Consider the following 27,252-nt stretch of genomic DNA (forward strand, 5'->3'; position numbering starts at 1 on the left):
CGATGACTATTTGGGAATGCGTTAGTGTTTTGACAAATCATGGCTGTGTTCTTGATATAAGTAAAGTTGGATATTGGATACAATGGGGAATGTAGACACTGGTAAGGTTATAGACTGTTCTCAAGGAATTTTTAATCAAATTGGACATAGAGGATTTTAATACATCAAAGTTTATTTTAATACATAAAAGGTTTTATGTATTAAATACATAAAAAATACATAATACATAAAAGAGGATTTTAATACGTAAATAACAGTACAGGAGTAAAATAACTGCATAAGAGATGCCATAAGGTAGCATGTAATTTGGAGAAGGCAGTGTCACGCCACTCCAGTACTCTTGCCTGGAAAATCCCATGGAGGGAGGAGCCTGGTAGGCTGCAGTCTGTGGGGTCACTAAGAGATGGACACGATTGAGCGACTTCACTTTAATTTTTCACTTTTCATGCATTGGGGAAGGAAATGGCAACCCACTCCAGTGTTCTTGCCTGGAGAATCCCAGGGATGGGGGAGCCTGGTGGGCTGCCATCTATGGGGTCACACAGAGTCGGACACGACTGAAGCGACTTAGCAGCAGCAGTATATAATTACTGGTTAGATGAGTAGGGTGGTGTTGGGAGGGCCTGGTGGAAGAGAAGAATTTCAGCTGGTCTTCTTAAGAGAGGTAAGATGGATAGAAGAGGGCAGGAGAATCTTTTTGAGGGTGGGGAAAGGAATGTGGCATGGGGATGTGGCAGGAGCAAAGGCTAGGAGAAAGAGAAGTGAAAGATTTACTTGGAATGGAGTAGAGGAATTTAAGAGGAGGGCCATTCTGGGGAATAATGGCTGGTAGAGGGCATGAGCCAAAGTATCTGTGTAAGTCTGGCTGTAAGTTTTTTATAAAAATCTCAGACAATCTTCTAGTTTAAGCACCTAATCCTGTGAGTGACTGTATAGTAGATGCTTAGTGAATGTGGACTGTTGAATGTAGTTGAACTTAGGCAGATGAGGATCCTAAGGAGGATAATGATACTCATGGTCTTACAACTAATAAGTGGCAGGGGAGTTCTAATCCTGCTCTCTTGAATTCTGGCAGTGTTTTTCTGCTGTACTGAAACTACTTTTTTAGAGTTTTAGATTGTTTGGTAACCCAAACAATTGTTTAGAGTAACCCAAATAATGTTTTAGGAAGAAAATCTGCTAGGACGGTGTAAAATGTGTGGGAAGGAGCTAGTTCAGAAGCAGACAAGCTAGTTCAGAGGCGGAGAAGCTAGACCCAGCAGAAGGGGTGGTGAGAGAGGCTTAGAATTTTACAGAAGGTTTGGGGCTGGTGGTGCGGAGTGAGTCATCTGCCTAGAGGTTCAGTCAGTGCGTTCCATTAACCACACTCATGGTCGTAAAGAGACACCTGTGGAGATTCTTGTCCACTAGGTCAGGGTGGGGCCCATGCAACTATACTTTCAAATGCCCTCTAGATGAGAGTTCACCAAGCCAGTCCTTCCAGGAGTGACTGATAATGTTCAAGGCACTGGTCAACATGTTACACACAGTGTTTCTGTAACACTGCAAGGCGGTCTCTCTCCCTGTTTTGCACTTAAGAGAGGGGTCGAATCAGAGTCTGAATTTGCACCCAACTATGCGCTCTCATACAATATTGTGTTTCCAGTTTCATTCTTGGCATTCTTATGCTATAGTTAATTGATTTTATTTTCCATTTTAGGAAGATGAGGATTTAGCTGTTAGTCCCTACCTTTTTCCAGCCCCATTTCCCCAGTATTGTAATGTCACACTTTGATTAAACAGTATTCATTGTTCACATTAAACCTACCTAAATACTGTCATAGATGAGACTTGGACTGTACTGTTTATATTATCTTTGGGCACAAGATTTTGGGGTGTGTTAATTGCTTCATTTGCTTAATTATGTATATACTTGTCATTAGTTCAGTCTCACTCCTGCAATAGTGTAAATCTCATTTTTTTCAGATACATCAGTTGATGAATCAGTTATTTAATCTTTGTAGACTTTCCTCCAGTTTCATTTATTTCTTGGAGGACTTCCCTGCTTTATTCTAGTGATTATCCTGCTGATGGAGGGAGGTTAGTTAACACAGTAGGTTGCAAGGCTTTTAATGGGCTTTGGTGGTGTTAGCTTTATGCTGGTGTTTTCAGTGCTCAGTGGTGAAGTAGATTTAGAAAGCTTGTCAGGATGGTGATCATGTCTTTTTTTTCTTTAAAATCTCTCAATTCAGTGACCAGATAGTAGGTAAGGAATATAGGTGAGTACTGAAGCTGTGGGATTTGGTGAAAAATTGTCAAGAATGTTTGGTACCAACGAGGGTAAAGGAAAAGTTCTTGCTCATTATTGCAGCATTCCCTTGATTATTGGTGAGGTTGAGTTTTTCACGTTTATTGATAAGTTGCTTTGCACAGACTTCTCATTGTGGTGGCTTCTGTTGTTGCGGAGCATGGGCTCTAGGGCTCTTGGACTCATTGCTTCAAGGCCTGTATCTTCCCAGACCAGAGATTGAACTCATGTTCCTGCATTGGGAGGTGTGTTCTTAACCACTGGACCACCAAGGAAGCCCTTATTTGTCTATTTTTATTTTGAGGTTTGTTTTTTTAAATCAAGGAGTTCTTTCTTTCTCTGTCTTTCTAAAAACATTTATTTGGCTACACCAGTCTTGGTTGCAGTATGTGGCATCTAGTTCCCTGATCAGGGATTGAACCTAGGCCCCCCACATTGGGAACATGAAATCTTAGCTACTGGACTACCAGGGAAGTCCCTAGGAGTTCTTTCTTGAATATAAAGAAATATTTGTGTATTCTGAGTATTAATTCTTTTTAAAAATTTTAAATTTATTTTTTAATTGAAGGATAATTGCTCTACAGAATGGTGTTGGTTTCTGCCAAGCATCAACATGAATCAGCTGTAGGTATACATATGTCCCTTCCCTCTTGAACCTATCTCCCTCCCCGTCCCACCCCACTAGGTTGTTGCAGAGTCCTGGTTGCCTATATATTTTTTGTATCTCTTCCCCCCAGGCTTTTGCTTTTAATTTTTGTGACTTATTGTGTGGTAAGAAGTTCTATTTAATTAAGTTTTTTTTTTTCTTTGTGATTCCTTGTTTGTAATTACTTTGGAAGGCCTTTTCTAACCCCAGAATTATAAAAACATTCTCATAAATATTTCTTTATTTTTCATCAGTTTCGATTTAATTTCTAAAGTTCATTGTGTGTGTATTTTAAGAATCTAATTTTGTTTTTTCTTTTTTTTTTGAAAAGCACTTGTTATCATTTAACGAATTTCCCAACATGTCACTTCAAGCTACCAGTACACAAGCTGCACCTATACCCTTGGTCTTCTCCTCAGCTCTTCTGCTAAAGAGTTTGGCCTTCACGAAGACAGGCTGCCTTGGGAGCTTTCCCTTTGCCAGAACTCTGTAGTAACCCAGTCACACCACATCAGTGATAGGAGCAGCTCCAGTCTTGTTCTTGGCAGCATTTACCCATGTCTGTGTACTAACCAAGGTCCATAATTTATCATGGTTGATAGTTGGGCAGAAACCCTGGGTCCTCTCTAAGTGGTATTGCCTCATACCAGCTTTCCCAAAGTATCCTGGGTGGGTTTTTTGAAGTTGACTCTGTGGTGGGACATGCCACCAGCATTACCTTGGCCTTCTGGGTGTTTCTGGTGTTTGCTGAGGCAACTGTGGCCGTGGCTCATGTGGCTCCTAAGTTTCGGGTCTTCCTTAGTCTGGATGGCATGTTGGCAGCCTAGACCAGAGAGTAATTTTGTTTTTCTAAATGAGTTATTTGACAGTTCCAATGTGACTAGCAGAGCAATATGTTTTCCACTTTAGAATTAACCTTTTTTGGCAGGAAAATGGCTGCTGTTATTCTATCAGATGGGGGCATATCTGTGTGCATTTGGGATAGAAATAGCCTTTTTGTACCATAGGTTAAGAGATCATTTGTGCTGCTAAGTAAATTCTCAACCTTTCAGAGAATGCAGGAACTTTGGAGGGGATGGTGGCTTTGCAGAGGCCCAGCCAGCATGCTCAGTTTCCTGGGTGTTAATAAAATCCACCTCATGGATCACAGGATACACAGCTACCCATTGTACACTCTCATCGCTCTTACTCACCCATTTCCTGGTACCTTTCCAGATTCTCTGTCCTTTTGGGGAGGCAAGACGTTGGAGCTCTGTCCAGGGTTGGTTACTTGGCTCAAGATTCAGGGGATTGCCATTTGGCCTAGAATCTTAAGTGGCATTTTTAAGGCCTGATTTGTTTTTTTATTTTTGCTCTGAGTAAAGTTTCTTCCCCATTTACCGAGGTGTTTTTATTTCTCTTCAATACAGCAAATGGAAAGGTGATAATAGCAGTGTCAGTTCCCTGTGTATCAGCCCAGATGGAAAGATGTTGCTTTCAGCTGGTCGAACAATCAAACTATGGGTTTTGGAGACCAAAGAAGTCTACAGAGTGAGTGAATCAAATTAGTCATTAAGCATAACAGTGGTCTGGAGAGCAAGTATGGAGAAAGGCAGGAATCTGAACAAGACAATATTGTTTTATAAGATTTGTTACTTTGAAGCATATGAAATAGTAGATTTTTAATAGACAAAACTTAGCCTCCAAATCTGTTAAAATAAATTAGATATGTCTGTTTCATGTGCATTGCAAAAATGAATATAAATGGAAGAAATGAGTAGAATTTGAATTAAGTCTCTGTTGATAATTGTGTAATAATGATAGTAATTTTTAATTTCTAGCTTGCATCCAGTATTTGATGCACTTAGTATTTAACTAGGGAAATTTAGCATTAACACAGTACTTAACTTTAGAGATGTAGACTTATGATTTAGTGTACTTGGGTTACTGAACTTTTGGTGCTGTGATGATGCCTTAAAATTGTGGTTTCGACTCACTGAGAGTAACATGAAGACCTACAATTCCTTGGCTGTGTCTGAGCACCCAAGCACCCCTTTAAAATGGGTAGAATGAAGTGAGTCTTTAGGGTAAAGATGGAGGAAAAAAAGATTATGGAGTAGGGTCATGGGAGTTGGAAGGGACATCTTTAATGTTTAACTTTTTTCAGATGAAATTTTTTAAAGTGAGAGGAATATAGCACAAATAATTAGTAGTCTGGAGCTCTGATTTCAGATATATATTATCTGTATTGTTTTTGGTACATGTAAACTCTTAATTTTTGTTACTGCTTTATATGCATCCTCTTCTAAATGAGATTTAACTTTCTCTAGCACTTCACAGGACATGCGACCCCAGTTTCATCACTTACGTTCACTACTATCAGACCTCCTAATGAGAGCCAACCCTTTGATGGAATTACAGGTCTCTATTTCTTATCTGGAGCAGTCCATGACCGGTTACTTAATGTCTGGTATGTAGTCTTTTGGATTTGGGAGGTAACATTACCTTGAAAGGATTGGTCACATTTACATGGTTAATATAAATGATGAATATAAGATTGGCTTCATTGTATCTAATGTTAGATTTACATTGACTTGTAATGAGAAATTGAGCCTGCCTAAAAATCAGATCTTTATGAGAAAAATTTAAGAGCATTACATTATAGAACTTCCTCTGCTTGTTTAAAGGTACACTAGGCTGAATATTTTTCTGACTGGGCAATTTAAAAACCTTAAAAAAAATTTTTTTTTAGGAAAATCTCTGATTTTGTTGAAAGAAATGACTACTGGATTAGTTCAGTAATGTCTGTTTGCTGATGGTTTAATACACACATACATAGGTGATGAACTTATGTTAAATAATAGTTTATCGAACTCAAACACTTTCTCCATAAGAATATTTTAGCCTTTTTACTCTTAGGAATACTAGGCTGCACTTGGGCATTATTCTTGGGAGCCATTTTAAACAGAAATCACCAACCAAAAGCACAGGAGCAAAAAGCGTGGCACTAAGCAGGCTGTGAAAAGAATCCTTAGTATGAAAGCTGCAGTAAAAAGGCAGAGCATCGTTTTGTTTAACCTCATGGGTGTTGGGCTGCTCATATTCTTCACTGCTCTGTGTGTACCTGTTAAAGACCATGAAATCACCGCGAATACTGATTTTGGGGTCTGCAAATAAATTTTAGCAAGTAGGCATATTCTCAAATAAGGAATCAACAAACAATGAGGTCATTTATCTGTTTATTTCTGGACTCTGTTTTCTCAATATTACTATGATGTTAATTCTCCTCACCTTTATCTATAAATTCTGAGTGAACCTAGTCAAAATACCAGCAATGTGATTTTAAAATTCAAGTGGAACTGCTAAGCACTTAGAGTAGCCAAAATGACTTTGAAAGAGAAGTTGGGAGGACTCACTTCAAGACTTGCAAAGCTGTAGTGATCAAGACAGTTGGCATTGCCATCAAGATAGACAAATAGGTTAATGGAAAAGAAGGTTGCTCATTGTTTAAGTCTGCCACAAGCACATTAATGCTTTCTCTTTTCCCATGCAACCACGTTACATGGTAGTGACACAAATATTTTGCTTATTTTTATCTTTAATTACCTTATTTAGCTTTCAAAAGATGAAAATGCTGTTTGGCCCCCTTTTTTCCCTTCCCAGTGTCTTGCTGTCTTAACCTGGGTTTTATTATCTAGGCAGGTCCGATCAGAAAACAAAGAGAAGAATGCAGTGATGTCTTTTACAGTTACAGATGAACCTGTCTTTATTGACTTGACTTTGTCAGAAAACAAAGAGGAGGTAAGTGGCTTTTTTTTTTTTTTGAGAATTTGTTTTTGGACTTTACAAATACTCTTTTTAAAATCAGGATTTTGACGATGTGATGGTTCAGAAAAGAGAGGATGAAGTAAAACAAAAATCTTAGACTGTTTGAAGTAACCATTGGATTCTGTGTTGAGTGCTCGTAAGGGGAAAGGACAGTCCGTGGTGGCGCCTTCAGTAATCCAGATACACGGGGCTGGATTACGCAGGCCAGATACAACGGTTCCCTATTGTCAGCCAGTGCCCTTGGTAGGAACTTTTAGTGCCTCTAAACCTCCAGGCTGCTGGGCATTGACTGCGCTGTCTTCGTAGTCTAAACTTCTGTTTATAAGCTTGACAACTTCTACTTGAATTGTTCTTTTGATGGCAGCGATTATTTTTAAATTCAAAAGTTGTCCATCCTTACTGTTCTGATTTATCTCTGGTTATTATTTGAAGGGTGGAGAGGGTAGCCAGATTTTCATAAGTAATCATTAGAGTAGACTGAAGTATATTTCCTATTAGAGTAATGTTACATTTTTGTTTTAGCCTGTCAAGTTAGCTGTTGTTTGCAGAGATGGTCAAGTTCATCTTTTTGAACACATATTAAATGGGTAAGTAAGAAAGTTCTCAAGTCAGAAATTTATTTTCTTTCCCTGACTTGCTACTGTTTATACTCCCACCTCAGCATTCTTTGCTTTGTTACTTTTCAGTTAGGTCATTCTGAAAGCTTTAATTCTTTGTCTATATGAATACATACATTCCCATGAAAACTTGAGTTTTGGAGTTGTGGCCTATTTCTTCATATTTGTGGTTAAAGAGGGTGGCTTTTTATGCTGCGTACTTAGTAAATTTTGTTAGTTCTAACATAAATTTTAAAAGACATTGGCTTAGTAGGAAAACTTCGTTGTGAGCTTTGGTGAAGCTTTGATTTCTGACTTTGATAGTGTTGCCCTTGTCACACAGTGGTGGGTCAGTGAATGCTTGTGTTCTGGTGGGCAGAGAGGAATGTTGCTGATGTTATGTATAGTAGTCATAGAACAGGGATCAGTAAATTATGGCCTGCAGGCTGCATCCAATAGAGACCATCTATGGCCCCACCAAAGCAAAAAATATCTACTATCTGGCTCTTTATAGAAAGTTTGCCAGCTCTTGCCACATGCTGTGAACATGTTCTGAGACTCAAGTCATGTGCGTAATGATGTTAAACTTTAAAATGGTTTCAACTTTTTATTGTCAGTTGGTGGCTTGCCTCATAGCTCAGTCAGTAAGGAATCTGCCTGCAGTGCAGGAGACCCAGGTTTGATTCCTGGGTCAGGAAGATCCCCTGGCGAAGGTACTCCAGTACTCTTGCCTAGAGAATCCCATGGACAGAGAAGTCCGGCAGGCTGTACTCCACGGTGTTGCAGGTCAGACACGACTTAGTGACTAAACCAGCACCACCACCACCTTCCTTTTATAATAGGAAGTGTGAAAGCAGTACACATTGGTTTTAAGACACTCAGGACACAGAGGCGATTATAAAACCCAAGTCTCTGGAGCTCCATTGAGTTCCACTCCCTAGAGGTAGTTGTTCACCTTTTGGTGTGTAGCCCTGGAGGCCTTTGTTCACATAGTCACATGTGTACATGGAACATATAACTGAAGGCCCAGAAGAGGGCCATTTCTTCTTGGGCAGTAGCCTACCATTAAAGGATTTTAAACTGATAATTGATGGAGTTTGACCCAGATTTTAAGACATTGAGAAGAGAATAGGCCATAGAAGGGTAAAGGCCAAAGCAGAGGCCAAAAATCCTGGCTGGAGATGGTTGTGGAGTTGGGAAACTAGGAAGAGAGAGTTGGAAAGCTAGTGGGGCACTTAGAATTGGAATTATTTATGGAGGATGTGTACTTACTGGTGATAAGATGTCTGTGGTATGAGTGTGTGTGGCTGAGATACAGGGACGGATAAGGTTGTCGGAGGCAAAAGGCTTAGGACTGAGGGAGGGGAGGGAGGAAGGGGGTTAGAAGGATCATCCGTCTGCATGCTATGTGTGGAAGTCACCAAGAAAGGAATTCTTCAGCAGAGTTGTTGAACAGAATGACAGTGAGCCACTCACGTCTTTTAAGAAGTGCTGAGTGATCCAGAGGCCATTGGATTAGAGTTAGCTGGTGACGACAATTTCAGTGGTTTTAGAGACGGTGAAAGGAGAGACTGCTTGTAGTGAATGTTAGTGAAGAACAAGGTGGACATTTAAGTCATGGCAAAGGGTCCCGGCACACGGGTGTGAAGAGGGCTGCCGAGGTGAGCAGCTTGGAGCAAGGTGAGGGGAGCTCTTAAGTTGAGGATCTAACTTCATTTATATTTTACTGATTATTTTGCTCCTAGAAGTATGTTGCAGAGGTCATGATGAGTGTTCGGAGATTGGAAGCGTTTAGAGATGGGTCTGAGGGGAGTAGGGTGTGGACAGAGCCATTTGGGTCTGAAAGCTCATGGTGGTGAGAGAACACTTGGGAGCTTGGGGCCTTTTGTGGGGATAGAGCAGGTGTACCTCATGGCAGGTTTTGGTGGTGAGGTCCTGAATGTTGGCAGGGTGGGATAGATGACAGAAACACTGGTGCTTTGGGGACCCTCTCACTCCTGGTGGTGACATGGAGGCCAGTGGAGGATCCCATTTCTTTACTTGACACCAACTTCAAAGAATTAGTGTGAAATGCTGTTTCACATTTTCAATTTTTATATTTAATTAATTTATGTTTTGGCTGCACTGGCTCCTTATGGCTTTGTGCAGGCTTTCTCTTGTTGTGGTAAACGGGGGCTACTCTTCTCGTGGTGTGTGGGCTTCTCATCGCAGGGGCTAGTCTTGTGGTGGTGTGTGGGTTTCGCATTGCGGTGGCTTCTCTTGTTGCAGAGCGTGGGCTCTGTAGTGTCCAGGCTTCAATAGTTTTGGCTCCCGGGCTCTAGAGCAACGGGCTCAGTAGTTGTGGCTCATGGGCTTAGTTGCTGCTTGGCATGTGGGATCTTCCCAGATCAGGGCTTGGACCTGTTTCCCTTGTATTGGCAGACAGATTCTTATCCACTGCATCACCAGGGAAGTCCTATTTTCACATTTTCTTATCTAATTGTTTTTCCATTTCTAGGTACTGCAAAAAGCCTTTGACTTCGAACTGTACAATTCAGATAGCAACACCTGGGAAAGGCAAGAAATCAACACCAAAACCTATCCCTATTTTAGCAGCTGGTTTCTGCTCAGACAAAATGTCATTGTTGCTTGTGTATGGCAATTGGTTTCAGCCCATCATTGAGCGACTGGTACGTAGATGCTCCTGAAGTAAAGCAGTATAACATCAGTACATCTCTGGTAGATGATGTTTATGAAAGGATACATTGCTCTGCTTATTGGAATACTTAAGAAGATGTCATGTATTTCCCTTTAACTGAGGGACCTTTCAGTGGGTGGTTTATTTTAACTTGTGAGAACTCTGGTTCTACAGTTGATCCGTAAACGACACAGATTTGAACTGTGTGGGTCCACTTTTACAGGGGTTTTTCAATAGTACTGTACTACTACACCATCCAAGGTGGTTGAATCCACAGTTGCAGAACGATGGATTTATTGTAAGTTATAAGTGATAAATTTTCAATTGCATGGAAGGTCGGCGCCCCTAGGCTCTGCGTTGTTCAAGGGTTACCTATGTGATTTTATTTAACTCAGTATATCTAAAATAGCATTTTAGTGCCGAGTCAATATAAAACATTATTTGAGATGTTTTACTCTCCTTCTTTTATTTGGTATTATGTCTTTGAAGTCTGGCATGTATTATTCACTTGTAAGCACATCCCACTTTGGGCTAGTCACATTTTAAGTGCTCAGTAGCCACAGGTATGGGTGAATGTTACCCAGTTACCCAAAAGATAAATAAGATTTTGTGGTAATATCACACATTGAATATTCCAAGTGGAAATGTGATAGGTGGGGCAATGATTTAAATTTTTTGATTACAAAAGTTTCTTGAGGACTTTTGGTGTGTAATTATGAGCATATCCAGTAGATGAGGCTGTGAGAGAATATTTCTTGCTCAGGCAATCTGTTGTTGATTCGATTTAAAACTATTTACTTACTTGTAAAAAACATGATACATGGATAGGATACAATGAAAGGGGAGAGAAGTGTTAAGCTGTGACCATAAGTCTTCTTACCATATGTGGCTCCTTTAATAATCCCACGCTCCGGATGCAGCCTTACCTGTTTGCTTTGTGTCTTTCAGATATTGATTGATTGTGTAGATATAGAAAATTACCTGTAACTTTAAAGCCTTATAGATACATAGGGGTTTTGCTGCATAAACCTCCTATTTATCACTGTATCAGGACATAGCAATTCACGTTCGAGCCAGTACTTGTCTTTGAGTAGCCTGTGGAAGGATAGCAGTAGGAAATTTTAGTGTAGGACCAGTCTTTTTTTTACCATATTATTCTTTATCAGGGCAATGAGCTGATAATATTTTCTTTAAAACCTGTTGCATTTTAATTCTCAATCTTTTGAAGCTGCACATGTGAAAACTTTGAGCAGTTCGTAACTAAGGAAAGTAAACATTATGTCTGCTATCTTCAGAGTTTATCCATTTTCCTCAAATGCCCCCAGTCTGAATGGTGATCAGTCTGAGTGACTAGGAGTTTTTTCTGGAAGCCTTCTATACCTTTTTGTATTTTTATAAATATGCACAAGTAGGCATTTCTTTTTCGCTTTATTCTTACTCCCAATTACTCTGTTTAACAGTTATTACTCTGTTTAACAGTGTTTCTCCCCCCTCTTCCACCTTCTGTCCCCCTTGAAAATCCTGTCTCCAGGCTTTGAATTCCAAAGAACCTCATATGTGTTTAATAAGAGATATTTCAAACTGCTGGGCCCCAAAAGTAGAAACAGCTATAACAAAGGTGAGTGCATTGTATATTAGAAGTTAAAAAAAAAGATGTTTGAATTGAATCATATTGAATCATTATGAATAATTGCATTAATATTATGTTTAGATTTAATTTTGTTTGTGATCTTGTCTTAACTTTGTGGGATTAGGTTTTAGATATCAAGATTGTAAAACTTTATTCATTTCTGTGTTCTTAATTTGTTGAATGAATGAGTGCATAGGTGACTAGAAGTTGAAAACCTTGGATTTATTTAATTCTTCTTCCTCTAACCCCCATGCAGTATCACTGAGTAAATATCAGATTTGTCAATTATTTTTATCAGTTTCTGTACTTAAAAAGCAGCATAACTTTGTTGAGAGGATTGTTGTATTTCAGAGTGAAATAACACCTGAATCCGTGATGGGGCTGGAATTAAATACCATACATAAGAGCATTATTGTGATGCTCTGTTTTGAATATAATGTGGCATCTACATGTAGACATGTGTTTGGCAGTTTAATGACCAAGATATGCTATGATGACATCCATATGGTTTCGCTTCTGGCTGAGTTTCAGAGATGACGCCTTTCTCTTGGCTGTCTGAGCATTTCTGGCAAAGATCAATTATTGAAGGTAGTTGTAAAATGTGCAGCTTCACTATTAATGTTTTTAAGTCAATGTGTCATTAGGTCATCGGTAGATTTTGTTTTTCTTGATTCTTTCTCTTACCCAGTGTTGAAAGCTTTAAAACCATGAATGTTCAGATTGTACTTAAATGCCCATATTCAATTAAAATGTATCTTTAATTCATATCCTATTGAGTTAGTTGTATTAAGCTTTTCAGTAGAAAAACCTTTTAAAATCTGTTAGTTTTCTCACTGGGGATAAATCTTACAAGGACTAAAGACGTAATTTCCTTTGTCACATGCCTCCTATTCCTGTGTAACAGGTGAGGACACCAGTGATGAATTCTGAAGCAAAAGTTCTGGTGCCCGGGATACCTGGTCATCACGCAGCTATCAAGCCTGCTCCTCCACAGACCAAGGAAGTAGAGAGCAAGAGGAAATTGGGGGAAAAGGAGGTAATACAATCCTTCTGACCATTTTTGAGTTTGAAATTTAAGATGACTTGGGAGAATCTAACAAATGTATTGGATGGAGCCAAAGCTGAAGACTTCAGAAAATGGAGAGGACAAAACCCTGTTAACTAAAGAGGGTGCTCTTCTGGCCATTTGTTAATTTTTAGCTGTATAAGGTAATTGTGGTTTAAACCAGGACTTGCTGTGATGATTTTCATTGGGTTTCGCATGTTGCTGAGTTCCAATGATGCCTTGTCTCTTGGCTGTCTGAGCATTCCTGGCTGGTTTAGTGCTAGTTAGTCTTTAAGAGTGATCATCGTTATAATCTTTTAAAGCACTTATAAATTTCATTTTTTTGCAACTTTTAAAACCCTCTTATGGTTTATTATTCTTGTCAATGAAAAGTCCTCTTTTTTTGTCTTCCATTCACTTGTCAGTCTTATCTAAGTAATCTAAAATTTTAACTGTTTTATCGTTAGAGAAAGAATGTTATGTTTCTTTACCTGATTGTAAATGTCTTGCTTTATTTATAAAAATTATTCCTCAATAACATGGTATATGTATGTAAAAATAATGGCCAACTCTCTCTAGCTTGGCCTGGATCCAACCCTTTAATTTCATTCTTCCTTTTAAAAATTGTTTCTCATAAAACATATCCCAGACAGGAGGCTTTACGAAAGCATATTTGTTTGTTTTGGTAATAATAGAACATTTGTATTTTGATTCATTTACCAAGGGGTTGGCAGAGCATAGTTGTTAGATTTGCTTTCAGAAGGGATTGGTTAAGTACAAGTGAGTTTTTGTAGCAAATAAAAAGAAAAATAGGAAGACTTCTTATAAATTGGGGGGGGGGGGGAACCTGTTTTTGTGCTCTTTTGATAATATTTGTTAGCAAGAGACTTGAGGTTGATGGCAAGAGAAAGTTATAGAAAGGGAAGCTTTTATAGAAAATTATAGAAGGGAAAAATTATAGGTTTTTTCTTAGGCTCTAATAATCAGATGCCAGATCCTTATCTTATTGAAATCTTATAGAGGAATTTTTATGAATTACATTCTCAAATTGTGATTTTTCAGGTTTTTTCTTTCCCCCCTTAAATCTGCGAACTTGGACTATAGATATTACACTTGTGTGCAATATTGGCTTTATGGTGATGAGATTCTATTGGAATGAGAAAGAGCATGTTTCTGTTTTTCAGTGTTGAGGTGTGAATCAGTTAGCGCTTTTTGTCTCCTGAGACATAAACACAAAGTAATTTGACCAAACTGGTTTAGGTCTTGTCTGGTGCAACATTAACTGGTCATTGATGTTCGATAGGTTAGCATTGAAGAACGCCTGGGAGCCCTGGATATAGCTACAAAAAAAGAAAAGGACGACCTTCCACAGACAAATAGTTTTCCAGTTCTCCTCACACAGGGCTTAGAAAGTAATGATTTTGAAATTCTAAATGTAAGTATTATAGCAGTTTTTAAAGGAAATAAGATGGTTAATTTTCCTTAGAAGGCAATTGATAGCACATTTACAGAGTGAATAGTTATGTACTGTTTTGAATTTAATGTTTTGTGAGTTTAGTCAAATGTCTATCTCTTGGTGGCACTATACAGACAGTCACCAACCTACAAAGGGATTGAATTGAGTTATTTTGAACCTGGAATGCATTTTCTCATAGAAATATTGTTGTGACTTGTTACTGGGTTCTTAGGCTTTAGTTCACAAAAGCCTTTATAAACGTTGTGTAGCTGAATTATAATACTCAGCATTCTAGATCACAATTTATATTTTTTTCTGTAGGAAAATGCGTTCCTGAGTTTTTACTCTGGATTCCAGAAACTTATTTCCCCCTGGCCGTGAGAGGGGGCGGTGAGGTGGAACCTTGGCAATGGATAGGAGGTTTGAGGGAAAAATTCAAGAGGGTTGGGGGTATATAAAAGGGAGGCATTTGCTATTTTTGTGTTTGTAAGTTGGTGACTGCTTGTATGTTGCTTAATTTGGTCCTCTTAAATTCCAGAATTTGAAAGTGGTCTGTAGAGAAAATTTAAGTGTAAAAAAAATGGACTTAAGCACTACCTGATTAGATTAAAGCAGGTTTACCTTTGCTAAGTGCATTTGTTATTAGTGAGTCTTAGTGCCACTTAGTATAGATGTGACTTGAATAGGCAACCCATGAATGTTTCTCTGCTTTATATTTTGATCTAAATGGGAATATCTTACGTTTAAGGTGATTTTGTAAAATGAGGGGGGAAACCAGACATACATGAAAACCTAAAATTACTTTCAAAATAGTTTGTGAGTGTATGTATCTGGGGAGGTCAATTTTAGTTTAACATGGTATAGAAACCTTGGTGAGGATTTGGTGAAAAATAAGCTACAGAAAACAATTGACAGTTTTTTTAAAAATATAGCTTATTTGCCATCATAGCTTACTTAATTGTGGTTTGAAAAATTCCTTAGTACAAGTGAATAAGTTATCTTTTTTTTTTTTTAAAGAAACATCTCATAATAGTACAGTGGGCCACAATGAACCCATCACTCAGTTTGAAAAATTATCAACACTAACCAACCTGTCTGTTCTTGTTTTATCTGTTTGCCACACCCCTCCCCAGGTTATAGTGAATCAAATTTCAGACCTATTATTTATTTCAACCACAAATATACCCCTGTTCAACTCTGACAATAGCAATTCCTTTTAAAAACATAACCACAATCTATTATCACACCTAAAAACGTAAATGGTGATTCCTTAAAATTATCAAATATCCAGTTAATATATATTTACCTCTCGCTGACTGCCTTGTAAAGTTTTACTTTTTTCTCTTTCTTAAAAACTATATTCCAACAAAATCCACATTTAGGGAAATATTGGTCCCTTGGATTTAATAAAAAAGTTTCTTTCTTGAAATGGCACTGTTTAGATAATGAAAAGGCAAGCCATAGGCTGGCAAAAAAAAAAAAGCGACCTATATATCGGACAGAGAACTTATATTCAGAATTTATAGAGCTCTTTTAACTCATTTGTGAGACTTAACTCAAGTAAAAACCAACTGGTAAAGGTGTGAACAGATATTTCACAGATATTCCAATGGCCAGTGAGTGCAGATAAAGGTATTAAACATCATTAATCATCATAAATGCAAATTAAAGCCATAATGAGATGATAACTGCATGCCTGTTACAGATTTATTAAAATTTAAAAAACAGTACCGTCTGTTGGGAAGTATGCAGAGTAACTGGAACTCTCATGTCTTGCTGGTGGGAAGTGAAATAGTACGCCTACTTTGGAAAACAGTTTGGCAGTTTCTTAAGGACACATCTACCACAAGAATGTGCCATTCTGTCCTTAGGTGTTTACCACAAGAACCAAAGTTCATACAAAGACTTGTACAGGAATGGCCAGGGCAACCTTATTTCTACCAGCCCCAAGCTGGAAAGAACCCTCAATATGTGAAGGGATAAACAAATTATTATCTAGCAGTGTAAGGAATGTGTATTGCTTCATCAACAACATGGATGAATCTCAAACTTATGCTATGAGAAAGAAGCCAGGCTTGATCTCATTTATATAAAAATTCTAGAAAATGCAAACCAATATATAGTTCAGTAGTTGCCTGAGGGAGGGGGATTGAAGGGAACCTAGAAGGTAAAGAGTCCAAGGAGTAAATGTCCTGATAACTTGCCGACTATACTTGTCTGATAGCCATAAGAAATAGTGCAACATTCTTCATTTAATCCCAACCTTTATTTGCTAAAATTCAGTTGGTTCTTCATCGTGTGGTTTTTAAGATCATTTTTACTGACAGTATTTCCTGTAGTGTCCTTAGTTTCTGAGTATGCTTATTTATATTTTTTTTCCCCCTCACAGAAAGTACTTCAAACTAGGAATTTAAACTTAATAAAGAGAACTGTATTAAGGATGCCCCTGCATGCTGTTATTCCGTTGTTGCAAGAGGTAACTGAGAACACTTTTCATTCTAAGGTCCTAATGCTATGACTCGAAGGTGAAAATCCAGACATGGATTTGTAGTATGGAAGCGAGCAGGGTACTTAGAGTGGATGATAGATGACCAATAGATCTCCTCAACCAAAAGTTTCCTAACCTAGATTTTTTTCTATATGTTTTAAAAATTGAGATATAATTTAGATATCTTTAAAGTGTACAGTGTTGTATAGTATATTATAGACTGTACAACTGCCGCACCAAAAAGAAAGCCTGTACCCATTAGTCACGCCCCATTTGTCCTTTCCCCCCAGTTTCTGGCAACCACTAATCTATTTTCTGTCTTTGTGTCTATTTTGAACATTCATTCATAAATCCTAGCCTAGATTTTTATCAGATAATTACTGTTATTTTAGGAATGTATTCCTAGATGATGTTAAATTAATTGGTCAAACATTTAGGAGTTAGGAAACAAGAATAATGATTTCCTAATACAGCTATTCTTTTCCTTTGGTTCTATGGATGTGTTTTTGTGTGAATTGATGGAGATTGGCTGGTTCTGAAGTACTGTGACTAATACTGTTTTTCTTTTCCTCAGCTTACAAAGAGATTACAAGGACATCCTAATAGGTAAAACGTTTAGGCAACCTAAATTGCTTTGATATTACAAATATTTTAAATGTGATTGTTTAATAACAGCAATGTCTTAGAGCATGTTACTACATAGTAGGTAGCCCCAAATTCTAATAAAACTCTTTTAATTGTGAAATATTGATCTCTGCACTTATTTTAAATTGAATGATTCTTATTTCCAAGATTGTATTACAGTTTTTCTCCTTTCTTTTAGAAAACAACTTTATTATCAGGTCATTTAGTGGATTACTATTTCATGATTTAGGCCTAATCATGATGTGTAAAACTGGCCATTTGTAGAACTTGCTCAACATCTGGTATTGGCTAAAAGACACTATAAGGAAAAGATTTTATATAACTAAATTTTATGAGTCATCTTTTGTTAATTTGATGATTAAATATTTAGATAGGGTGTTGATGGGCTTCCCCAGGTGGTGCCAGAGGTAGAGAACCCTCCTGCCAATGCAGGTAGATGTAAGAGATACAGGTTCGATCCCTGCGTCGGGAAGATCCCCTAAAGGAGGGCATGGCAACCCACTCCAGTGTTCTTGCCTGGAGAATCTCATGGACAAAGGAGCCTGGCGGGCTACAGTCCATAGGGTCGCAAAGAGTCAGACACGACGGAAACAGCTTAGCACATACGCAGGGGGTGTTGATTTCTCAAAGATCTTAAGCTTGAACTATGGCATCATCAGTGTCTATAATATATTTTTTCTTTTCTAAGCTGTTTTTCTCGATAGACTCCATTAGACTTTGGAGCTCACAGAGGAAAGTTGAAGAGTTCATTAATTAGGGCCTGACTTACATTTTTGGCCTGTGTTTATCTTAATGCTGGTTTGGAAATCTTTTGCTGTTTGTTCCTTATGATGAACAGATGGGCTCAGATACATGAACATAAAATGCAGTGTCAACTGAGCACAGTTTACTGCCTTGGTATCAGCTAATTATGAAGTAAAACATTAGTTTTATATCTGGAATTGAATTATTTTTAGAGGAAGGGGTTTTTGTCCTGTCACCTACTACCCCCTCCCTTCCCCAAGATAACTCCTAATATTACACAGATCTGAAATAGACCCAGTGAAAGAATGAAAGGACTGTCATATTCAATAGTGGTTTATTATTGGAGTCATTTTCTAGATCTTTATAACTCTTGTATTTACTTTTTGGATTTGTGAATATTAGTTGATTTGTTGTGTGTGTGTTTTTTTTTTCAGTGCTATTTTAATGGTTCAGTGGCTAAAATGTGTGTTAACGGTCCATGCATCCTACTTATCCACAGTAAGTCTGTTCAGTTGGAGTTGTTGAATAGTTTGGATTTGATAAGGATTATAAACTGATGGCTTAACAAAAACCATCTACCCTTTAACTGTCAGCCGCTTCTTTCAAAGACTTGTTTTTTTCCCCAGGTGCAATATCATATTGTCATTGTTGTTACCTTTTATAAACCAGTCTTTTGTTGACCCAGATTTTAGAAGTAAATTATATTCTGTAGAGAAGCTTGAAAAATACAGAAAGGAGAAAAGTTACATAGGAGCCTTCACATGTTTTTCTATATACACAACCTGTTTAGCAAAATTATCTTTACATTGTGTGTATCTCTACCTCCTGCTAAAAAGCCTAGTAACTTTTAAAAGTTTATATCCCTCGTGTTAATATGTCTGTTGTACATTGCCTCAGGAGGCTAAATGGGTAGTTTGTGATAAAAATTATATAAATATTTAATACCTGACGTTTTGCTGGGGCAACTATCAACTCCTTATTACCTACACAGATGTAAGGGAGGGAGTGTAAAGTCTTTTTTTTGGGGGGGGGGAGTGTAAAATCTTAAAGCAGCACCAGAAAAAAAAAAATAGTTCTATATCTCATAATAGAAGTTGTGTTATTACCACATCATTAATTCAGTTATATTAAACTAGGAATAAAATCATGCAGTTGGCCTTTTCCTCTTTTTATTTGATTATCTAGCATCTTTCAGTAGGTTTTCTTGAAAGATTTTAATGGAGAGTTGAAAATTCTTAATTGCTCTTTAAATTATAGCTCTTCCTTTCTTGGCACAGTTTCACTCAATTCTTGCCTGATCACTGTCCCTTTTCCTTGCCTGATCAGGGTCCTTTTCCTTCAGTAGTTTGAGATAGGAAAGACTACTGGATAACCTGTTTTGAGTTTGGCAGTTTGTTCTCTGTATGTCTGTGGTGATTTCTGTCAGGGAGTTAAAATGGGGGAAGATTCAGGAAACAGAGTGCATATTGGTTTTCCTAACTTACAGAAGCCTTGGGAGATTGAGAGGTGGTGGTTGAGTGGCACGGAATGGAGAGGTCACCACAAGCATAGTACAGCACTTACTTTGTGACCTTGTTGAATTGCTTAGAGGTGAAAAGAGCCTTAGGAGGACTTGAAGTGAATCCCTTCTGGATTCAGCCCTTAAGTTATAACTACTGGGATGGTAGTTGTATTATGTAGGTCAGGGCAAAATAGACTGTGGAAGTACAGTATAGGGTAGACTCTGCAGCTCAAAATAGTTCTCTTCCCTCAGAGAACAGTGCTTTTCTTCCACCTTTCCTTAATTTCTTCCTTATCAGGTATCTTTAAACACCTCTCTTAAGTCAAAGTCTGCTAGGCATGGGGGCTTTAGTAGTGTACACACACTCATTTTTACTGTTTAAAATGAAATACTCTTGTTTACTTTAGTGTTAGAGATAAGAGGGCAAGTACAGGCTAGTTAAAGGGCAAAGAGTGGGGTCTGTATTTCTACAGCTCTGGAGGGATGAATAAAATAATTTCCTGCTTTAATTTCTGAAGTCAGGATTCACTAACAGGAAGTATGTTTGAAATACTCTAAGGTCAGCTTTGTAGTCTGTTGCTCTGTCCTGTGAATCTCTGGAAGGTCTGAAAAGCTTCCTCTAGCTACTGGGACCTAATGGTAGAGGTAGATCTTGTGATATCATCAGAGAGGAAGTTTCAGAGTGAAGTCCGTTTTAAGAAATACGTGGTTGAGGGTACTTTTTATTTAGTGTCTCCTTTATATTCATGTTCTCAAAAATAATATGATCAACACACAGAGGTCCCACCCTGCAGTTTGTCTTGCCTTGCAGTTTCTCCTGACCTTGTATCATTCTTTTTAAAAAATGTATTATTTTTTTTTGCTGTTAGTACAGTAAAGGCCTCTGAGAATTTGAGATTTTGCTAGGCTATGTGATAGGGTGCCACTGCCGCTAGAAGTGCAGGCATTTGCTTGGGGCTGAATACACAGGCATACGTGAGCATTATACATTTGTTATCTATGTTTTGTTATGATAGTGTCAAAGTATCTTTTTTATTGTCATTTTTCTGTAGTTGCCTGACCTGGTACCCCAGCTGGGGACACTGTACCAGTTAATGGAAAGCAGAGTAAAAACTTTTCAGAAGCTCTCCCACCTTCACGGAAAGCTCATCCTTTTAATCACACAAGTGAGTAGATCAGATTGTTTTGTGCTAAACATTTGAATGTCATAGTAATGGAGAGAAGAATAAGGATTGTTTGCCTGAATGTTGAAAGTGCCCTATTTCAGTTAAAACAAAAATTGGTAGATGAAGATCTAATTTTTCAGATTATGAGACTGACGTGCTGCCTACTGCGCTAAGAGGGCAGATGAAGATCTAATTTTTAACTAGGCAGTGTTACGTATTTGACAGTAAGTTGTCAGCTTTAACTTGTCACCATCATTGTTTCAATTGTTAATATAGTTAGAATGGTTGTGGTGCTGTGAACAAGAGTCGCATGGTATTGCTATAGCTTTTGGTCACAGAAAGAAATCTTACCTTAGAACCATTTTCAGCTTACACAGAGTAATTCTTTCTTTCTTATATTTGATGCCCTTGTCTTTTCCCCTGTATTTGAACTACATCATTAAGGCCATCCATTACAGTGGCTGAGGGTGAGTTTACTGTTGGGGAAGGTTGTGTGATACTTGAGATAAATTTACATTCCACTTCACAATAGCACTTGATTATCTTTCAGGTTACAGCGTCAGAGAAAACAAAGGAAATGACTTGTCCTGCTCAGAAGGCAAAGTTGGTGTATGAAGAAGGTAAAGACTTAGGGTATATGCTAAACAATTCATTTTCATATTGACTCAGCTCTGTGACTTGTGAGTAAGATCGTGCTTTGGCACACCTTCGCTGATAAAATGGGCAAACCCTTGGCAAAACCGGCAAAAATGTGATCAAATAAAAGAGAGGGCACAAATATAGTAACAAAAAAGAGCATTAGGTATGGAAGAGATTTAAATATAGAACACCACCATGAACAACCGTGCAGATACAGAAAACCTGGATGGTATAGGTAATTTCTTGGGAAGCTTCAGTGACCAAAATTGACTTAGAAAGAAATAGAAACCTTGAACTAATAGTTTTAAATTTACTTAATCAAAATCTTTCCTCACAAGGTACCAGACACAGATTTTATAAATGACTTTTATCAGTCTTTTAAGGAGCAAGTCATTTTTGTCATATATGAACAATTCAGGCATTTTATGAAACAGAACCAGAAAAATGTTAGTCAAAATAGCATTTTAGGCCATCCTCAAATATCCTAAGTAGCAGATTAATTATAGAAGTAAAATCATGTTTCATTGCCAAGTAGAATGTATTTAAAGATTATAACATGATTTAGCATCAAGAAGTCTTACCATTGTAGTTATTACCACATTAACAAATTACCATCAGCATTATACATTAAGCAACTTAGGATTTTAAGTAAGGGAGTTTCCCTAATAAATCTACATCAGACATAAAGTTTAGAAGCATTCCCATAAAGTCAGGAACAAGACAATAGTGTACCTTTTATTACTTCTGGATATCCTGCCTGTACTTTATAAAAGAAATGAATTCTAGAACATTTTACCTTGCAGTTATTATTCTTCTCCACATACAAAATACAGCAGAATCTGCAGTTTTACTATTATTAAGATATGCAAATAGGCAAGCTTACTGGATACCAAGATCTAGCAAAAAAGGAGTTGGTAGCATTATGTCCCAGTAATGTATGTCCATAATGTCCCATTCAGAAAATGTATTAGGAAAATGATCCTTTTCACAGCAGCATCCAAAACTATCCAGAAATACCTCTAGAAAATGAAACAAAACGTTTATAGAGAAAGCTATAAAACATAACTGAAGAACATAAAAACATACCTGAATTAATTACACTTTTTTTGATCCCACCTTTCCTCCCCACTTTTGTTGAGATATAATTGGCATAACATTATGCTCCTTTTAGAAGTATGATATAATCTTTCTTAGATGGAGGACATTTCTAAAAGTTAATTCAGGAGTCTGATTCCATTTATTAGCTTTCAGTGCTATGCCCTTTGCTTTGATCACAGAATTAAAACTAGGTTTCCCTCTCCTTACAGAATCTTCTGAAGAGGAATCTGATGATGAAATAGCAGATAAGGATTCTGATGTGAGTAATTTGTTTCCTGGTACATGAATATGCCTTATATCCCTGTACTCTGTAAGAATGAGGCCTTCAGTCATGCTTTCTGTGCTTACTATTTCCACCAGGATAATTGGGATGAAGATGAGGATGAGAAAGCAAGTGAAAAAGATGAAGATGTTGATGAAGAGAATGAAGAGGAAGAAGGGGATGATGAAGAAAAAGATGAAGAAAATGGTGAGGACAGAGATGTGGCAAGTGAAAAGGAATTAAATGGAGATTCTGATTTAGATCCTGAAAATGAAAGTGAAGAAGAATGAACAGAAAAGAACAAGCCAAACGAACTATGTAAACTGGCTCACCTTACCCACTGCTGCCGAGTTCTCCTGGGGAGGGTTGTCTCTGACAGATGCCAAGGACCGCTGCACATTTCCAAATTCTTTTAATGGTGGTTCCTATGCCACTTTGCTGTCCTGAGCACCCCAGACCTAACTGTGTAAATAAGAGAGTTTCATTCAAATGTTAATAAACTTTACACAGTAAATAGGCACATTTTCTGCAATGTACTGACATGAGTGTCCAATACATCGTATATTTTTATAATATAATATCCTAGTATGATTGGTTATGCCAAGAATTGACATAAGTGAAAAGACATTTCCCATGTAGGGGTTCAAGAACTGGACTTGAATGAAGGAGTCAGCTCCTATCTCAGGTTGGTATCTTTCATCACATCCTGATACGAAGCAGCACTAGTGAAAAAATTTTAATTTGGTACATTTTCATAAAACATGAAGGGATAAACTAAAAACTGGAGTAAAAATGATTGTGATTAAAAAAATAAAATCACCAGTTTTCCTAGCTTCTCAACTGTGGTAATCTGATTTGAATCAGATTGAATATTTGGAGTGCTTCCCCAAAACAACCACTTATTTTTCAAGCTGTCATGTGAAATATTTTTTTAAAATACACAAAAATCATGATGATTAAAAACTAAAGAATTAGCCATATTAAGGATTTTTCTTGACTGCAGGTTGCCTGTAAAGAATCATCAGTGTATAGATTTAGAAGTGCTCATTACCTGCAACTTTTTAAAAGATTCAGTTACAGCTGCTTTTGAAGAGGTTTTCATTTTTATTTAAACTACTACTAATGGATCAAAGAACAATTGTTTATTTTTTTCTCTTTGGTTTTAGATATTAATGATAACCTTGTTGGAATTTTTTTCCAAAGAAAATATTTTTATAATTCCGTAATTTAATGTGTTCCTTTTCATTACCCACTCTTGGCAGTGTTAGGGTATGTTTACCTTAAAATAAATCTGACTCAAGATTTTTTATGTATGTATAAAGAAGTATTTTGTGTGCTACAAAAGCCTTTTCAAATTATCAGTAACTTTTTTTTTTTTTTAAGAATGAGCCAGTATTTGCTCAGTGCTCTCTAGGGAACATGCAGATGGACGCTCAACTCTTAAGAAAGGGCTGGGGAGATGGGTTTATTTTTCCCACCTGTGAATATGTAAAACATAAAACCATTATCTCTGAGGGACTTCTCACTTCGTTGGCAGATTTCCGTGCTCAACTAGTAGAGCTGGAGCCGTACAAGCATCTTGGGAAAGTTAGAGTCAGCTACTGGTGTAATGTATAGTTATATTTGTCTATAAATGGAGCTGTTTATGGCAATTTAATACCATTCTCTTTGTAAAGTGAATAAATATTCATCTTTACCCAGTGCTTGTGTTGTGGTGTATGTAGGGGAACACAGCCACAGGTTTGGGCTTGTGGTGTGAAGGTTTTTTAAAAAAGGATCTTGTTCCACTAGCATTAATAGGCACATGCTTTCAAGGCTTTTTGGATAATCTAGAATTTGTATCAAAGTGAAGAAACCAAGAGCTTTAAGCCAGTGGTGGCTCCTTGATTTAGTCCCACTTGGCTGGGCCATGCTTCTGCAGACCAAGGCTGCAGTGATGGTCGCAAGGGTTCATGTGGTCATGCGTCAGGCCCTGTTCAGTGATCTGAGTCAGATTTCCTCTCCTCCCGACTCTACCTAGAGAACTGTGGTGAATGCTCACTATTTCTTGTTTTAGACAAATCCAGAGTTGAGTCCCAAACTTGTTACGAAGACTGTTCCCTAGTTTCAGAGTATTCCGCTCCTAATCCAGTCAAGAGTTTTGAGGATGTGGTGGTGTCCTTTTTTTTTTTTTTTTTTTTTGACATTAATTTTTCTTAGCTTTTTCATTTTGAAAAATTAACCATCTGCCCTTGATCAAATCAAGAATCACATACTGTATTTGGTTGTTACTGCTTTGTTAATCCAGAATATTCTCCCTTGTGTGTTTCATGATTTTGATATTTAAGTCCACATAATTTAAGCTGTGTTATAGAATGTCCTACATGTCGTTCTAGAATGTCCTTATGATTAGATTGTTGTTTAAATGTTTTTGGTGAGAAAACTAAATAGGTGACAATATTTGAGATTAATTTGTAAAAATAAATTCTGGGTATGGATGAGTGTATTTGATGAAAGTAGATGTGAGGCTCTAGGTTTGGAATTTTTGAAGCCCTTAAGAGGGTCAGAAGTGGGATCTATGTAGTGAGATCATCTTGGGTACATTGATATATATATGTGTGTATATATATGTATACACACATGAAGTAAAGAAGTGAAGTCACTCAGTCATGTCTGACTCTTGTGACCCCATTGACAGTAGCCTACCAGGCTTCTCCGTCCATGGGATTTTCCAGGCAAGAATACTGGAGTGGGCTGCCATTTCTTCCAGGGGATATTCCCAACCCAGGGATCGAACCCAGGTCTCTTGCATTGCAGACAGACGCTTTACTATCTGAGCCACCAGGGAAGCCTGGCTGTTAAAATTTTTGTGGAAGTGAATTCTCAGCAGTGTACATTTAATCACATAATTATTGATCTCTTTCAAGGATTATTTAGTTGCTTGTTCTATTGTCATTCAGTTGCATGATACAGAGCTGACATTCTATCAGAGAAGTGCGGGGACTTTCCTAGTGGTCCAGTGGTTAAGAATCCACCTGCCGATGCAGGGGACATGGGTCCAATCACTGCTCCTGGAAGATTCCATGTGTCAAGGGGCAACTAGACCCATGGGCCATAACTTCTGAAGTGTACATGCTCTAGAACTCCGTGCTGTGCCACAAGAGAAGCCACTACAATGAGAAGCCCATGCACTGCAACTAGAGAGTAGCCTTTGCTTGCTGCAACTAGAGAAAGTCCACGAGCAGCAACAAAGCGCAGCCAAAAATAAAATTTTTAAAAAAGCAGTAGACAATATACGATGTGTAAGGTATAAAGAGGAAGTAATTCTATTCAGTATGTTAGAAGATATGGTGACTGGGGAAAAGTGAAAGTGAAGTCACTCAGTCATGTCTGACTCTGCGACCCCATGGACTATGGAACCCCATGGAGCCACGAGGCTCCTCATTCCATGAAAATTTCCAGGTAAGAATAGAGTGGGTTGCCATTTCCTCCAGGGGATCTTCCCAACCCAGGGGTTGAACTTGGGTTTCCGCATTGCAGGAAGATGCTTTACTGTATGAGGCACCAGGGAAAGGAGTAAGGACATGGGGAGTTGGTATGGGGGAATACAGTTCCATAATTCAAACATGATCAGTGTAGGGCTTATTGCGAAGATGAGATTTGAACATAGACTAGGAGGAGGTGAGGGAGTTAGCTAAGTGGGTATCAGTGGACAAGTGTTCAAGGCAGAGGAAATGGCAGGAACAGAGGCCAGCACGTGTCCTGATGTGTTGAAACCATGAGACCAGTGTGACTGGAAAAGAAGGAGAAAGGGAGAATGTGTAAGTGAGAGGTGATGGGGACTTAGGCTAGAGTGGTAGTAATGGACTTGGTGATAATTGGTTGTTTCGGGGATTAGTTTAGAACTAACAGGATTTTGGTGAGGTGTGAGGAAAAGGGAGGAGTCAGGTATGACTTGTTATGAGGAGACCAGGATGAAGCTGTGGGTGGAGCTGATTTGGGAAGGAAGATCAGGAATTGGATTTGGGACATGTTAAGTTACAGATACCTGTTGGGAATGTAAATCCATTCCCAGTTGATTTAGCGAGGGCAGGGATGAGTTTGGGTGGAGGGAGAGATTGATAAGTGTCAGTAAAGCCACAGGACCAGGTGAGCTTCTCCAGGGAGTGAATGCAAAGGAAGAGAACCTCCAAAGACACAAAGAGTGAGAGTGAGGTAGGTGAAATCAAGGTTTACTTACTCTTCCATTTTCTTTGAATCTGAATTCATGACATCCCTCAGCTGTAGTATCTTTCAGCAGTAATTGATATTCCTGGTGGGGCCTGCTGGGTTTTTGTGATTCCCTTCCTATGGCTGCTTGTTGATCCTTTTTTTGAAAGCACCTCAGTTGTGAAATTCGTTTTCCTCTTAATCCAGTACAGGGTTGTTCAGTGGCCCCTCAGCACCGTCCCTTGTGTCCAGGTTGTACACTGGATCACAAGACAGGCAGAATGAAAGACCACAGCATTGTAAACGGACTAGCAGGCATCATTCAAAAAGGAAAAGTGTAGAAGAAAGTGTAGGATAGGTGGTGCCCCCTCTTCTAT

At 38.1% G+C, this 27,252-nt stretch overlaps 1 protein-coding gene, 3 non-coding genes and 1 pseudogene across 4 annotated transcripts in view; 4 read left to right on the forward strand and 1 right to left on the reverse strand.

Moving 5' to 3' along the window:
- Nucleotides 1-24,383, forward strand: part of WDR43 (WD repeat domain 43) — a 35,163-nt gene extending 10,780 nt beyond the window's left edge. Inside the window, exons 4-18 of the mRNA XM_061155087.1 lie at nt 4,343-4,463; nt 5,243-5,382; nt 6,611-6,713; nt 7,263-7,327; nt 9,834-10,005; nt 11,545-11,631; nt 12,548-12,679; nt 13,992-14,123; nt 16,534-16,620; nt 17,207-17,238; nt 18,456-18,519; nt 20,575-20,688; nt 21,239-21,308; nt 22,635-22,684; nt 22,786-24,383. Coding sequence (XP_061011070.1) covers nt 4,343-4,463; nt 5,243-5,382; nt 6,611-6,713; nt 7,263-7,327; nt 9,834-10,005; nt 11,545-11,631; nt 12,548-12,679; nt 13,992-14,123; nt 16,534-16,620; nt 17,207-17,238; nt 18,456-18,519; nt 20,575-20,688; nt 21,239-21,308; nt 22,635-22,684; nt 22,786-22,977 — 1,561 coding nt within the window. The 3' untranslated portion in view covers nt 22,978-24,383. The remainder of the gene's footprint in view (nt 1-4,342; nt 4,464-5,242; nt 5,383-6,610; nt 6,714-7,262; nt 7,328-9,833; nt 10,006-11,544; nt 11,632-12,547; nt 12,680-13,991; nt 14,124-16,533; nt 16,621-17,206; nt 17,239-18,455; nt 18,520-20,574; nt 20,689-21,238; nt 21,309-22,634; nt 22,685-22,785) is intronic.
- Nucleotides 693-3,747, reverse strand: LOC133064685 (large ribosomal subunit protein uL15-like; annotated as a pseudogene).
- Nucleotides 4,871-4,955, forward strand: LOC133065720 (small nucleolar RNA SNORD53/SNORD92). Its single transcript, XR_009694978.1, has one exon. It is a non-coding gene; the product is annotated as a small nucleolar RNA SNORD53/SNORD92 (small nucleolar RNA).
- Nucleotides 12,129-12,206, forward strand: LOC133065717 (small nucleolar RNA SNORD53/SNORD92). Its single transcript, XR_009694976.1, has one exon. It is a non-coding gene; the product is annotated as a small nucleolar RNA SNORD53/SNORD92 (small nucleolar RNA).
- LOC133065719 (small nucleolar RNA SNORD53/SNORD92) lies at nt 12,876-12,951 on the forward strand. Its single transcript, XR_009694977.1, has one exon. It is a non-coding gene; the product is annotated as a small nucleolar RNA SNORD53/SNORD92 (small nucleolar RNA).
- Nucleotides 24,384-27,252: the final 2,869 nt, after the last annotated feature.

Source organism: Dama dama, chromosome 11 (assembly GCF_033118175.1).
Source record: "Dama dama isolate Ldn47 chromosome 11, ASM3311817v1, whole genome shotgun sequence".
Taxonomy (NCBI): Eukaryota; Metazoa; Chordata; class Mammalia; order Artiodactyla; family Cervidae; genus Dama; species Dama dama.